The following is a 16,146-nucleotide window of genomic DNA, read 5'->3' as shown; positions in this document are numbered from 1 at the left end:
CAAGCTGTTGATCACTGAAAACAAGTTAATCTTTCAATTAGTTTTTTTTTTCAAAAATGCCATTTAAAATCTAGGTTTCTTTTCCTACATAGAGATGACACCAATGTAAAACCAAGCGGCATAGATGAATGCTGTTCATTATGTCCGTGTTGTCATTGGCGATCGTGGACTTTTCAAGGTTGTGGACGTTGTGTCCAACTCATAATGGTCACAAACCCCATTACGTTTGACTTAATTAGAGAAAGCAGAGTTTTGCAAAGTCGCGTTTCAGAAAAAGCCATTTAAGGAGCTCTGACATTGTAAATGTAAATGTTTTTTTTTCTTATACAAGATGCCAATAATTATGTGGCGATTTAGATTAAGGTTTTGAAGGGAGATTTTACGCCCACTGTTCTCCCCGCGCCGGTTACACTTGTAGTGATTATACATTAGCGTCGTTGTAATCCATCTTGAAGGGTTCCATCCGTTTGCCCCCTGTCCGTCGTCACGGCGACTCCTGCGAGCGGCAACATGACAGACCAACATTAGTTGGCTGTTCGACACTTTAAATCGCCTTAGGTTGCCTTGGCTTACTCGCTCTTATTAAACACAAAGGAGCAAAGGCAGATTGACTCTTTTCATGGTTTGTTGCTTAACAACCCATCAACAACACCAAAGTCATAATCACTCATAACCAGTTATAAAAGGCCTCGCTCAACTGACAGGGGTTTTGTTTTTATTTATTTATTTGTTTGTTTTTTTTTCCCCCTACACTACTTCCCCTGCGCTGAGTGCAGATTTAAGATGTAAGCAAATAGATCTTCTTCTCTGCTCGTGGCTTTCATTCGGAAGTCGTCGTGCGCAGCGTGTCCCTCCCCGAGCCCTTTTGTGGATTTGTGGCAATCGGAGGCTTTTCCCATGTCTTCTTCTTTATGGACACCACGATGGGATTCGTTCGTGGATAAGCCTTTTTGTCACTCATGTTGAGACCATTTTCTTTTCCGGATTTGATGGTGTAAAGGCTAGTGGGGTGGGGAGGGGAGGGGAGGGGAGGGGAGGGGAAGGGGGGGGGGCAGTAAATGGGTTGAAGGACAGTGGCACAAGAAGGACAAAACAGCGTGTTGTCCAAAAAGTACCATGTTCAAATTTGATTATTCTGAAACACATTTGACATGATTAAAACTTTTGCATCTTCTGATATATAGGGAGCAACTATATAACCAATCCTATATAGAACGATATGTAACTTCTACCTATTCCTTTTCTAATTTTTGGTTGTTTTCTTTTTGCTTTTAACTACATTTCTTTAATGTCTGAAATAAATTAATCAATTCATTCCTTCAGCTAATCAACTAATATTAATAATTAATCGATAATTGTAATAATCATTTGATTCTAAGTATTGTTGGGTCTGTGAAACTATAAAAACTACGATTTTTACTCAAATTCTGGCTCTGCTACTTCCCATCTCACTCCACTGTGTGAGAGACAGTTTCAATAACTTTGCAAATTATAATGGTTGATAAAAAATATATTTTTTGATACTATTTATCCCGGGGAGGAAATTACCAACGACCTGGTGGTGTTTAAATCAGCTCCACCTTTGCAGACGAACACATTAATGATTGATGTAATTGTTTCATTCGTCCAAATGGGCGAATAGTTCATCGAAATCTCGACTTTGCGCTCTAACATCCGTCCGGACTTTGAATTGCAGCACATGCTTCATATTTTCCTAAGAGACAAGAGACAGAAAAAAAAAGTCACAAATCAAACGAAAGTTGCCAAAAAGTAAAAACTCAGCCCTGAATCACAGAGATGTCGATTTGCACTGGATGAGTTTCGTCAGAGGACCTCTGGGTTAGGAGTAATTTGCAGTTGTAATTTTTACTTAACAAACCACAAACATGGACGATTTGCACGGGATCCCGAACGAACCCTCCCAAACCCCCCACCATTTCCAAAGACACTTAATAAAACAGTAGCACTAATTGGATCACTGTATTTTATTTGTCTAAATTGTATCTGTTGTCTTTTTTTTTCCTCGCTAAGTTACTTAATATTACGTGGATTCAAGGCTCAAGATCACTTTATTGATCCTCACAGGGAAATAGTTTTGTCCAAGAGTCCCAAGATAAGAAAGACACAGGTTCTCCTGTTTACATGTGGCCAATGAAGAGATTCCGATTGTGATTCTGATTAAGATCACAGACGACCTCTGTGATTGTTAGAAATTTCCGGAGTGTCCCCAGGTAAAAACTAATCCCGTGTGAGACTGTCCTGGATAAAGGGGGCGTTCTTCACCACAAACGTGTACCTTTGCCACCTATTTTCTAAACACGACGAGGGGTTGATGGAATAAATTTAGGGGGTTTTCACCTCACTGTCGCGCTTCCGACTTTTAGGACCATTAACGAGATGACTTGTTGTCAGGAGTCGACTCGCGGAGAATCACATGGCCCGTAATTTGTAAGCAGATCATCCCCTGCTTTTCTCGTGCCTCTTCTTTATGTTAACTCCTGTCTGTGAGGACGAGGGGATGAGGGGTGGGGAGGTGGGGAGGTGGGGAGGCGGGGAGGCGAGGGGGGGGGGGGGCGGGTGTGTATCTGCATTATGCCTGGAGCACAGGATTTGTTTGGCAGTGTGCAAATTCGGCCGTTATCCTTCAACGCGATCGTTTCCTCTCTCGCTTATCTCTCCTGGCCCCTCCAAAGTCACCGCACTTCCACACTCGCTGACAGCGATCAGTATAGCTTTCAGACGCTCGTCTGGCTCAGCGTGCCAAGAAGCGAAAGGGCCCTCCCAGGTCCCCTCACTGTCCTCGGGGCTTGTGTGATTGAGTGACTGGAGTGAGCGGGGGCCAAAGATAATAAGGGGGGGGGTTCGGGAAATATAAAGACATGGGGGCGATGATGATATGATAACACCCCCTCCTTACTCTTCCTCCCCCTCTTCCCCCCCCCCCCCCCCCCTTTTCCACCTCCCCTTCACTTTGCCTTCTGTTCTTCTTTCTGTCCTACCCCCGGTTTCCCGTGCACCGAGCCTGTCCCACGCAGCAGTGTAAACCAGAAGTGACATGTGACACCCACTCCCCAGTGATGTGCTGACAAGCGGGTACTAGAATAGGTGACAATGTTTTCTCTCCTTTTTTTTTTTTTTTTTTTTTTTTGCCAGACTGGCTTAAGTGTGGCGAAGGGGATTCATGAAGTATTTATGAAATATATTATGAATCATTGGGTCTGTGTTTTTTTTTCCCCTCTGTATTTTTAGGCAGTGGCATTTGCTTTTTAATAAGCCTCGGAGAAGACTTCGGCCGAGGGAGCTGTTAAATTGGCGAAAGAAACTCTTTACATTCCGTCTGCGCTGGTGTTTCTTTATAGTTCGAGTTCCGTGTTTACACATGTTTTAACCCCTGCTCGCAGCCCCTTCACTCACACACACACACACATGCACACAATTAAACTTAGTTTCCTCCTCTCATCCTAAGTGTTTCTAATGAGGGAGCGTGCCAGAAAGAAAGGGAAAGCGTTTTTTAGCTCTCAGCGACCAACAATTTTGCCTTTTCTCTGGTGTTTTTTTGAAGCCTGCAGTGGAATCTGGCTGTGGCCTTGATCAGAATTACATTGTGGAAGATGAATTAAGGGTTGTTGCTTTTTTTTTTTTCAATTATCCCAGAGGTTGGCCAGCATTAGAGCATCAGCTTACTCCTGCAGTGAGACTAAACTCTTTAGTTTTGTTCCCCTCATCGCCACGGAGCACTTGTTTGTTCTCTGTTGTCAGGCTTTTTGTACATTGTTGTCTTTGTATAATTTTATACTCAAATTATTCTCATTTTTTTTTCCCCCCCGTAGGAGAAACGAAAAAAAAAAAAAATCTGATTATCAAGTCATTAAATTAACGCTATTTGTGTGTTTATAGTGTTTATGTTGCACTGGTCCCCTTTGAAAAAAAAAAAAAAACAAGTATAAATTTTTTTGTTAATTATTCAACTCCGATGTTTGTGTAGTTATAATAGTGCTCTTGTGCATTTTTAAATTGGCTTAAGAAGTGTGAGCAAGGCTTCTCAGCTGGCTGCTGCTTCTCATAATTTCTTGAATCGCTCCACTCGTGAATTCCAGCACAGAGGCTGCAGACTCCCGGGGAACTGGTAAGTGTATTGGGAAGTTCAGGAGGGCACATGTTGGAAGGGCTTTGGGGAAAAGGGGGCCTTACTGGCCCTCATCAGCATTTGAATGCGTCCCGGCCAGTGAAATAACAAAGTATACATAAATATATAGAGATAATGATCTGGCTAAGTCCCTGTGTGCGCCGCTGCATTCTTATGCTAATGGGGCGGCTATTCAGCGCCGACAATGGTCACATTACAAGAAAAGGCAAAGCACTGAAGGAGATAGTCTTCTGTGTGCGTGTCCACTGAGGGACGCGCACATGCACATGCTCAGCAGGCGTGACTCCTCTCCCTTTGTGTCTAGGTTTTTTTTTTTTTTATTACATTTTTCAATTTTAGATAACACTCCAAGAATAGACATCAAACGAAAAATGAATCATAAATCGAGGTCAGGAGTGAGCCTCTTTTCCAAAGCAGAGGAAGGGTTAAAAGTGGAGGTATCTTTAAAAAAGATGGGAAGGCTGATAGGAGAGGAGCTCTTCTCAGCAGAGGGTTCAGTGAACCATATGTAGGTGCCCACAGGCTAATGGGCCGGTTGGTCCCTGGCTTGCCAGGTATCCTGTATGCACCCCCCCATCCCCACCCCACCCCACCCAACACACACTTGCGCACACACTCTCGCTCCTCGTCATCCTCGCACCTCTCTATCCCACCCCTCCCACCTTTGCTCTGTGAAAATACCTCCTCCACTTTCCTCTAATCTCACCTTTTCCTCTGGTGCTGACCCGGGGAGGGCCCACTTTATTCCCCACTGCACGCCAGAAGCCAGCGTTGTGATCGGAGCCCAGGCCCCTGCGCTGCCGGTTCCCCTCTCCCCTCTCTCCTCTCTCCTCTCCCCTCTCCCCTCGCCCCGGCTGCCCGCCTCCCCGACGGCTCCGCTCTATTGATTTACTCCTCCAACCTCGACGCTGTCTGTCTTCTGTTTTCGCGCAACCGGCACCGAGGTCCCTCATCTCTATAACCCTCCCTCTTTTCTCTTCCTTTCTCTCGTCTTCTTTCTTTTCCCGTCTTTTCGCGCTTTCTTTTTTCTTTCTTTCTTTCCGTCTTTCCTTTTCCGTCCCCTCCTACACGACCACGGGCTAAGGGAAGGAAAAGCGGAACAGGAGAGAGGGATGGGAAGAGAGATGGGGGAGGTTGTGTGGGAGGGGAAGCGGATCCTTTGATTTTTCATTAGAAGCACCTTCATATTTTAATATCGGGTTTAATCGGACTCTCGTGCCTTAAAGAAATAGCCACCGAGAGACGGTCCCCCCGGCCTTCAATCGGTATATGGTGCTTCTTCAATCGCAGCCCTCCTTGAATTTGCTCTTTTGTTTGGAGTTCACTTGCAAACCCCCCCACCCCACCCTTCACCTCCTCTTTTTCTCCCGCTGTCTCTCGGCCTTTGACTTTGTGGTTACAGTCGTTAGGCTTATTGACTGATCTCGGCTGTACTTAGCAATAGAAATGACTTTGACAGGGAAATACAGCACCGGTATCACAGACGCGTAAGCATGAAAGGCCTCCGTCAGAAGAGCAGGTTTGATATTTTTTCCTCCCCAGAAATAAAACCCTGTTTGTTATAATGTGATTACGAAATTGAACTAATAAAGGGAAGTTGTTTTTGACCCTGTTTGGGTTTTTTTTTACGCCTCGTACCTGCTCAGATACGCTCATTTACTACTTTTGCCGCAGTTGATCCTTCACCTTTATTTGTGTTTTTTTTTTTTTTTTTTTTTTTTTAATTCGACAATCCCCCTTTTTTCCGCGACACTCCTTGAGGTCGTTTCATGGAAGTGGAAACACAATGCGGCGCGCGTGGAAAGCCACCAAAGCGCCAACCTGCGAGCTAATGAGAGGCCCCATGCTGTTATCTGAGGCTCCGGCGTCTCCACCGCTGCTGCACTTCTATTAGGGGAAAGAACACACACCGGGCCACCGTTCGCATGTGCTGGCGCGCGTACGCTCTCTAAGGGAGGTTTGTCAACCCCCCCACCACACACACACACACACACACACACACACACACACACCTCACCCCCCCCGGATGCGAAAGGCTCACGCAAGCCTCCATCTTGACGTACAGTAGCCTATCGGCGCGCGTCTGTCTGCACTCTCGAACAAGAAGAAGGATTCAATGGCACCAAAGACCACGGTGAAACAAAGGCACAAATGACACCCTCCTGCGACAATCCCAACTGTAGCTGCTTCCCTGCGTCTGATACAGTATCAAATGTATTAAAAAAAAAAAAAAAAAAGGAGAGAGAAAGAGAGAGCACTTAATTGAACAACCACTTTCAATTTGTTTGTGTTGAAGGAGAGTAGAAGAAGCTACACAACAATTTGTTGCGTGTGTGTTTTCCTTTGTTCCGGGCTGTGTGTGTGTGTGTGTGTGTGTGTGTGTGTGTGTGTGTGTGTGTGTGTGTGTGTGTGAGTTAAACCCCTGCCAAGCAGAGATGCATTATTTAAGATGCTGTTGTGATACTTGTGCCTGCTTAAAGGTCTCTGCTTCCTTTTAACGCCATGCCGCATCAGCGCACCTCTGCCCCCACTTGTGGGGGGGAACCAGAGTGGGACCTGCTGGCAGTGGTCCACACATCACCTGGGAAAATATCACAGCGGGGGAGAGCAGGAAGTGATATAGATAACCTTTTGAGTCAAGTGCACATTTTCTTTTTTTTTAAATCATTATTATTTGCTTGCATACATTTTACTCTTTATTTCCTTGTTGACATTTTTTTTCTTTTTTTTTTTGCATTTTTGTGTCCACTTTTTAATGTGACACGTTTGCACGTTTATAAGGCATCTGTAAGGGGGGGAAATAAAAAAAAAAAAAAAAGGTTGCATGCCAGTTTGAGGCAATCACACGGAGCCGGATTTAAGAATTATTAGGTCCGCTCGCCCCGGCCGCTCTCCTGCCGGTGGAAAAGAAAAAAAAAAAAGCCTGTAATGGAACGTAGTTTTATAAATTGAATATGGTTAATTACTCTTCATGCTACGCCACCAGCCGTGTGCGCGCGGCGAAGAGGAAAAGCTCGGGAAAGGCAGAGGGGGAAAAAGCGTCTGCAGAGGAACTTCAGGGCCCCTCATTACACTCTGCCCCTGGGTATTTTTACGCCTTTTATTTCCCATCTAATGAACTGTTTACATTTTTTTTTTTTTTTTTTTTTTTTTTTTTAGGGGGGCTTTCGAGGCGCCACAATTATTCGACTTGTCCTTGTGTCCCTAGTTCCACTGGGCAAAAAAAAAAAAAACAAGGAGGAGAGTTGGAGGGCATTGAAATGTGTATAGAAATCTATTTTATTGCAATCGCAGGATTTTTTTTTAAATTGTAATGTATTTGAATTTAAGAATGAAGAGTCGTTGTTTTGCAACATTTCCTTTCTTAAAAAAAAACAGATTAAAATCCACTTTATGGAAAAAATAATCATGTAAGTATCGACCGTGTGCACCAGTGCATTCCCACCGACTATAACGCACAAAGAATCTACCCAGATATCTATTATAATTAAATGGACATCTTTGGCTGCGCAGAAGGTTTTTTGCAGAACTTATTTGCATATCTGATACGAATTGTTATGCATGCATATGTAATTACATTTTGATGGGCAAAGAAGAATTCCTTTTTTTATTATTATTATTATTATTTTATTTCTGCTGTCCATGTCAACAGAGGTAAAAGCATGTGTTTTTGACAGGACACCAGTAACCCCCCCCCCCCCCCCCCCCCACCCTCTCCCACACACACACACACACACACACAGTCTCATTGCCGTGTTTGACGGGATGAGTTTTAAAGGCAGGCCACTTTGCATAAAGTTAAGATGTACCTTTGTACTTTTTGTGTGCTTCCGGGAATAGAAGCAAATTCTCACCCGAGATTAGAACGGTGACAAAAGACAGACCTTTCAAAAGGAGTCTTTTCTTCTTCTCTGAGAAATAAGGTATGAAAGCACTCATTCTTTTTTAGATTACAAAGCCTGATTAGTCGTTTTTTTTTTGTCTTTGTCTGCACATACTGTAAATAGAACGAGTCCCGTTTCTTTAAAGGAGGAAGGAAGCAAGATCGCTGATGTTTCCCAACCTCGCCGCTAAACTTGTCGCCACTTAACACCCAAACTTATAATCAAAATCCGTTACTGTATTGAGCAGTCGGATCACATCAAATGTTGGGAGGCAGTAATCGCTCAGGAATCTGTTGTTTTCCAGAGGGGGAATCCAAAAAAGTGTGTACTGTAGGTACAGGCGAAGTAGCGGCAACACTTTCATTTCAATGACATTTTCCCAGTTCTTTATTCTCGCTTTGTTATCTGCTGTGTTCTCATTCACAGAAACCCCTCACACATTCATCTGTAACAAACAGCTATTTAGAAATGCCAAAAAAAGAAAAAAAAGAAACCCTGCACATGGTTTGAAGGCGACGTGAGCCTCAACTTTCAAATCAATGCTTCTCCCGGGCTTCCTCGTCTCAATTACCGCTCAAGTCGTCTTTTCCCCCTAAGTTGCGCTGCAGCTCTTTAAGATGAAACTCGACTTAAATGGAATATGTGGGTGTTTTCCTGACGCGCGCGCACACACACACATGCACACAAAAAGCATGCGTGTCTGTTGTATACAAGTGTACATGCTGTCTTAATATTGTCTTTATTGTCTTTGGGGTTTTGGAAATCTGGAAATCTTTTTAATGTCCTTAGAGCAGCTGCAGCAGCAGCAGCAGCAGCAGCAGCGACCACCTGGTTGCACCTGCACAGAAGATATTAAAATTAAAAATATAATTAAGTTAAAAAAAAAAAAATGAAATTCTAATATGCATTTATTGCAGAATTTTAAATGAGATTTTTTTTTATAAAATAAAATGAGCAAAAATCGTTTTAGAATTAATTTTTTTTATATATAAAAAGGAAAAAAATCCACTTTTTAAAAAAATAAATAAAAATACTTTGGTTATTTATAATTTGATATTATAGCAATCTCAACAACCATAAAATGTAATATTTGAGGCGAATGCCAGAACCATCTGAAACTTAAACAGTTGACACAGTGCTCTGGTGTAATGTTGTGTTATTTGAGCCTGCGCTGCCAATCTTGTCCCCCCCCCCCCCCAGCCCACAGTAGGCGTTGGGTGGTTAGCCGAGGTCCCTGTGGTTGAGTATTGTTTGGGTGCGCTCTTTATCTAATGGGTTTTTGTGGTCTGGGTCAATCAGGCCCTCTGTCTAGTCGGTAATTACTCCAGAGAACTGTGGCCCTCACCATCACGATAATAACAGCCAAATCACATCAGCCATGACTTTCCACTCAGTGCTTCAGATTATGTGGAGAGACAAATAAAAAAAAAAAAAAAAGAGAGAGAGAGAGAGAGGAAAAAAAAAAGAAAAAGACACCTCAACCACCTCGTTTTTGATTGGCCCCAAAGTTATTTCAATCAGCCGACTTGATATCATCGCTCTTGAGGTTGAGAATTGGCTTTTCTCAAGTTTGGTTTGTGCTGTTTCTCGTGGGAGGCGGCATTAAAGTACCTAATGCAATGGCTTCTTCAAACTTTTACTGATAATAGAAAGATAGTAGGAAAGGATATTGAAAAAAAAAAAGCCAGGCTAATTGGTGGCTCCTTCGCCGACTTTGTTTTATTTATTGTGACTCGGTTACAAATTAAAATCTAGAAAAAGTGATATTTTCGCTCCTCTGCTGGTGTTTGATTTATTTATTTATTTTATTTTTTTTTTGTCCACCTCCTGCAGCCCACCTACAAACCCTGTCAAGGAAGTGAGAGGAAGCGAAGGGGGCTTAGTAAACACTTTGTGTGTCTGCTGCTGCTGCTGCTGGTGTGTGTTTAGTTTAGAGGGCATGCCAAGAGGCTGTTTTTCCATGGGTCGGGCGTCTGTAAACAAGCAGTACAACGGCAGCCCGTTCTTCCACAGTCGAAGGTGGCACACTCTGAAGTGTGTGTGAAATGTGTGTGTCTGAATGTTTGTCTTTTTGGGTGTTTTTTTTTTCCTCTCTTTTTTTGGGGTGGATGGGTGGAAGGGAGGGGGGAGCATGGCATCCCCTCTTATTCTAGCCTATCTGGAGACAGTGGGAGAACAGAGTTTGTGTATGTGTGTGTGTGTGTGTGTGTGTGAGAGAGAAAGAAAGACAGTGTGAGAGAGGCAAACCCCAAATCCGATGGGCCGCCAATGGGTGATGAATTATTCCCTGTCTGAGTCACAGCATTGGTGTTATCACAGAGGCTGCCACTGCACTGGGATGACAGCGGTGACAGCCCCCAGAAAAGATTTAGCACTGACAAGTGATACTTCCTCATAATACATCTCTCTGGCCCCTCTCTCCCCCCTGTCCCCCCTGTTCCACAGCCTCTCCGTGCACACGAGATTCTTTATCCCTTCGACTTGTGTTTGTTTAAGTGGGCAGGGGTGGCGGAGGTGGCGGAGGCGGTGGCGGTGGTGGGGCTCTTTGCCAGCACTTCTGTGGTATAAGTGCACTAGGTACAGTAGATCACCTTGGAAGGAGGCATGGGCACAAACCCAGACTGCTGCTTGTTGTCACTACATGTGTTGTAGGAGTAACACACACACACACACACACACACAGATATATACACGACCTGCATGTGTATGACTTGTCACCGGGTTCCATTAGGGGGCTCTCGTGCTTAAGAAATGCCTGTTGTGTTTTTTTTTTTTTTTTTTTTTTTGCATCAACAACAGCACTAAGCCATATTTCCCCACTTGTTTTCTCTTTTTGCTCTCCCCTCTTTCTTCTCCCTCCTCTCCTTCTCCTTCTTCTCCTCCTCCTCCTCCTCCTCCTCCCTCCGCAGAAAAGGTCACGCATCGCCTACAGTGATGAGGTGCGCAACGAGCTCCTGGGGGACGACGCCGGCTCCTCGGAGGGCCAGGTGAGGCGCTAATCAGGGGGCCCAAAACGACACAAGTGTGGGTGGCTGACCGGGGTTGCGTGGGGGGGGGGTGGGTGGTGAGGAGGGTGGGGGGGGGGGGGGGCCCGCTCAGGGCCCATCATCCAGAGCTGAGACCGCACTATTGTCACCAAGTCATGCGGAAGGAACACTGTTTAATGCAAAGCTGGGTTGCCAGCGAGTGGGCTCAGGGCATGGGACCCGGTGTCTGGCCAAAGCCAGATTGGGAGCGACGCACACACACACACACACACACACACACACACACACACACACACACACACACACACACACACACACAAGCGCAGGCACCTAAACACAAACACACACACAATCCGAAACCCCGGCCTCCCCGCTCCAACCGTCCCACAGCTGTTCTCCAGCCGGGTGCGGACTTCGGCTCATAATAGATCCTCACGATCAAGGTGCACACACACACACACACACACACAAACACACACAAGTGCACAGCAAATATCTAAGACGTCCACTTTGGACTAAAATACAAATAACGCAACATTTAATGTATATTTGGTGCAATGCTCCCAAAGGAAAAAAAATCGGATTTCTTCACTAAATATTTTTCTTCATTACCTAATGTCAGAGTTTAATCATTTTCGAGGTTTTACCTTTCATCTACCCGCACAGCCGCCGCTTCGTTTCTTGTTTATGAAAAGCCAGCGAGTGACAATATCAGTTCAGCCTGTTGAATTCGGAATATAAACAACAGATAAAGAACAATTTCCCTTCCCTGCCAGCGATGGTGAACAAAAGACTCAGTCACACCAGTTAAGAAAGTGTCAATTATTATGAAAAACAATTATCTGGAATTGTGATCTTAATTGCTGAAATGTGCCACATGTTTCTTCAAACTTCAGTTGCTTTAGAATAAATTGTTTTTGAATAAATGTTCCGGCAATGCACATCGACACATTCAGCAAACGGCGCTTTAACGCCGAAGACGCGCTCACACACGCCGCTCACCTGCACAGCTGCCACTCAATACGCCGCCACTCTCAACTGTGACCAAACGTCCTTTGACTAATTATATATTGCCTTTAGAATAAGCTGTCAACTTGCAGGGGTTACTGTGTCTCAAGGCACACGCAATCACACACGCTCACATGCAAATAAGTGCTTTGCACTTGCAAATGTGTACACTTAAAAAAAAAAAAAGAAGAAGAAGAAGAAGAAGAAAAAAAAGACGAACGCTCAAATGCATTTGCACATTTAGTCCCACAGAGCTTCAGCAGAGTATATTTAGATGATTCACAAACAGGCAAAGCTAAATAAAGTTGTCTGTTTTTTTTTTTTTTGTTTGTTTGTTTGTTTGTTTTTTTTTTTTTTTGAACGTTTCCCTATTACCATTTCAATGATGACCCGTGCACCGCACATCTTAGCGACATATGTATCCCGAACCGGGATGTGTAATTGATATGCATATTCCCGGCAAATTAGCGAGACACAAAAGTGACTCCCAACATTTTATGCAGAAGTTGGAAGGAGATTTGCTGTCAGAGACGCCACGTCTGAGACACTGATGGCTCCTATCAAAACCCTGTCAAGGGAAAAACTGAAGGAGGGGGTTAAAAAAAAAAAAAAAGGATCACATTTCATTTAAAACCTTTTTCATTAAAAATGTATCCCCCAAAAAATATTTAAAAGTAGTATTAATACGTTTCAAATTTACACATGTCAAAGAAAAATATTTAAATAAAGACACAATAAAGGATAATATATCATATTTAGGGTGAACACATTTTAGAAATTGCTTATTTTGAAATTTATGTAGTTATTAAATAATAAAAAAATATTACTTTTGGTAGTAATCATCACATTTATTTGATATTGTTTTAGATGATTTGATTGTATTTAATGAAAAATAACCAAAATACTAATACAGAAAGTGGAGTGTGACATTATACCCACAACATTTTTAGTTTTACAGCCCAAAAAAGAAAAGAAAAATAGAACCGTATTAAAAAAAAATAGAATCATGTAGTTTATTAATTATATTAATTCAATATATTTATCTTAAGATATTTTTTGGGGTATTTAGGTTAAATATATGATGCACTGCAAATAATGTAGTAAGGGACACATTTTCTTTTTTTCCTTTTTCTTTTTTTAGTCTTCATTTAATTTTATTTCCCCAATTTCTATTTTGCAAAAAAAATATTTAAAACATCATTATTATTATTATTATTATTTGTAATCTACAAAATTGTAATTGTAAAAACACTGTAATAATTGACATTTTCTGAGTCTGATGTGAAACTTTACAAATATATATATATATATATTTTAAATTGAACAATTATATGTGAAAGCAGCTCAGAGAAAGCTACAGAAAGAGTTCACGCCGAGGGCAGAAGCAAAGTAAATAGACCGAACCGCCACCGTCCCCCCCCCCCTTTTTTTTTTTCATCCAGGTGCCGCATTTGCCTCATTTTCATTTAAAAACTTGTGCAGATAATACTTGTGTTGGTCTTGCTGTGAGTGGAGTACTCGGAACTTCAGTGTTTTCAGTTTTTTTTTTTTTTTTTTTTTTATCTAACGAGACGGCGGTGATAGGAGAGGGGAGAGAGATGGTGGGGGCCGGGGCAAGTCGGTCAATTTAATTCCTGACGATCTAAAAGAGGTCAGGATCATTTCATATAGCCCTGGCTGAGCAGATCATTACCAGTCACAAATCTGTTGGTTACATGGCAAGGATTTATAGCTAAGTAAATAGGGAACCGTCATAAGTTCTGAAAATGGCGTGTTGGCCCTGCGATAATGGTTAAAGGACGATTTAATAGAGTTCGGCATTTATTCGTTATCTGTATGCGGACAGAGACTGAATTGGCACTATCACTCATTTTTTTAATAATGTGGTAGGCTACCATTGCACATTTTTCCCCCTTTCTGTTTCCTCTGCATGCAACACACGCACACACACACACACACACACACACACACAGACGCCACACACAAAGCAACAAATGCGCACACATTTTTCACACACGAACACTATACGGAATAGTTTCGATTTCAGTCACAGCAGAAGGCTTGGCCACAAGAGATTGTGCTGGTTTGAGCCGGCATGGACCAGATTTTACAGGCTACAAAGGAAGCAGATTACCACTTGTATCGAATTCCATATTGGATAAAAAAAAAAAAAAAAAAAATCTTTTGTTTGAAAAAAAAAAAAAAAAATTCGCTGATTATCATAACAGAAAAATTGCAGCAGTGCAATTTTGAATACTGGCCGGCATCACAAAAACACAAGGAAAGGCGCTCATGCGGGAGTAATTACACCATTTATAATATTCTCTATTTACCGCCGTATATCTCTTGAGCAACACGAGCATCGCTGGCCACGCTAAAGAAACGTGCATGCCAAAGGAAAAAAAATAAAAAATAAAGCCGACCAGGAAGAAACGCGGCTCGACGCGCCTCTCGTATAGTTTTAACAAATCCTCCCGCGAGGACTTGCAATCAGCCAGGCAGCACAAATGAGCTCGAACAAGTTTTGTTTGGTATCCATTGACTGATGGCAGAGCCGGGGGCGAGGGATCGCGGGATCTGATGGGCTTCTTCAAGCCCCAAATAACCACATCCACAGTGTTGTTTTAAACTTTGGCCTCTTCAATAATGCATTCATAGCGGGGAGCTGTTGCTTAAGTTAGAAAAGACGGTTTCCACTCTTAAAGTGCGCCTCGTTGCTGCTGCTGCTGCCGCCGCCGCCGCTGCCACTGCTGCTGCTGCCGCCGTCATTTTCAAGGGTACGAGCTTTTAAGAAAAACACAAAGTTCTGCTTGTTTACCTCCCACATTACACATATTGACAGTATTTTATTCTCACACTACGGTAAACTGTGGTAGATGTATTTTCACGATGAACAAAAAAAAATAATAACGCGGGAACTATTTTTGACGTGCTTCTAAATTTACAAGGGGAAATACACGATAGCAGTGTGTGATTTTTTATTTTTTTTGTTTAATATAGATTCATCCTGAATTCATTATTATATGACACATTTCTTGGAGGTTGTTTACTGGAGGGTGATATAAATAGAGTTAATAAATATATGCAGGGCTGTGTCGTTTGTGGCTTTTCAGGATGATACCAGCCATTTATCTCTTAAAGGTCAAGTTTATCAGATTCTGATCAAATTCAGGACGTGAGAACTTACTGTATATGAAATTAAATTATTCCACACTCAGGATTCTGAATAAACCGTGGCCTTAGGCTTTCCCTTTACACCTGCTTTTACATCTTTTAATGCTTGCCAAGAAACAGAACCACCTCTAAAAAAAAGCATTTAAAGAACGTGTGCTTCCTTCCTTCTCTGCCAAATGTGTTGCATTTCCTTCTCCGGAAACTCCAAACACAATTTTTTTTTTTTTTTTTTTTAATTGCGATTAGGCATAATTAATAGCAAATGGGATTACCGCCCTCCCTCAAACGTCTGATTCATTATCTGAGATTCATGATTCTCCAGGACAGGGAATAGGAATAGCATTTCTTATTTACTTCACTTTAAATTTGCCATTCCCTTTCATCAAAAATGTACAGCTACGCTAAGATTCATTTTTCATGATCTGTGGCTGTCCCAATAACGCGCGGCGCCGCATGTATGTACAATGGTGGCCTCGCGCGGCTTCCCCATACATAATCCGAAACAGCGTGCACCTTTGGCGGAGATTGATAAGGCGCATGAAATATTGACGACGCATCAGCATTGATAAACAGCGGCGCAGCCAGCGTGCCTCAGCATTTTCTTTAACTCGGCTCCAAAGGGCACACGTTTTCTTTTGATCCCTTTTCCGGAGAATTGATGAGAGTGACAGATACAAAATATTTTCCCCAGCATTTAAACATACTGTAAATGCTGCAGACTGTATTTTTACTCCTCTTCTCTCGGTGTATCAACTTCCTGTGATGTGACTTCCTTGATAATGTTAGTTGAAACTGCAAGCCGAGCGATCCACTCCCGCTCCTTGTTTAATGTGACAGCGGCAGGACTTGATCTTTGTTTGTTCAAAAAAAAAAAAGCGCGAGCGGCGTGTTTAGCTCCGTTTAATGTGTTTGTCTATTTTTTTTTTCCAAATGCTAAACGTGCGAA

General features: G+C 42.7%; 1 protein-coding gene across 5 annotated transcripts in view; it reads left to right on the top strand.

Moving 5' to 3' along the window:
• vti1a (vesicle transport through interaction with t-SNAREs 1A) overlaps nt 1-16,146 on the top strand; it is a 122,455-nt gene that overhangs the window by 14,284 nt on the left and 92,025 nt on the right. For all 5 annotated transcript variants that reach the window (XR_007114395.1, XM_047608250.1, XM_047608252.1 and 2 more), the window contains exon 4: nt 10,941-11,018. Coding sequence is in view for 4 of the 5 variants with exons in the window: in XM_047608250.1 (XP_047464206.1) it covers nt 10,941-11,018 (78 nt within the window). In the remaining variant the exon portion in view is untranslated. The remainder of the gene's footprint in view (nt 1-10,940; nt 11,019-16,146) is intronic.

The sequence above is a fragment of the Mugil cephalus genome, chromosome 16, assembly GCF_022458985.1.
Source record: "Mugil cephalus isolate CIBA_MC_2020 chromosome 16, CIBA_Mcephalus_1.1, whole genome shotgun sequence".
NCBI lineage: Eukaryota > Metazoa > Chordata > Actinopteri > Mugiliformes > Mugilidae > Mugil > Mugil cephalus.
This window is presented reverse-complemented; position numbering and strand designations above follow the sequence as displayed.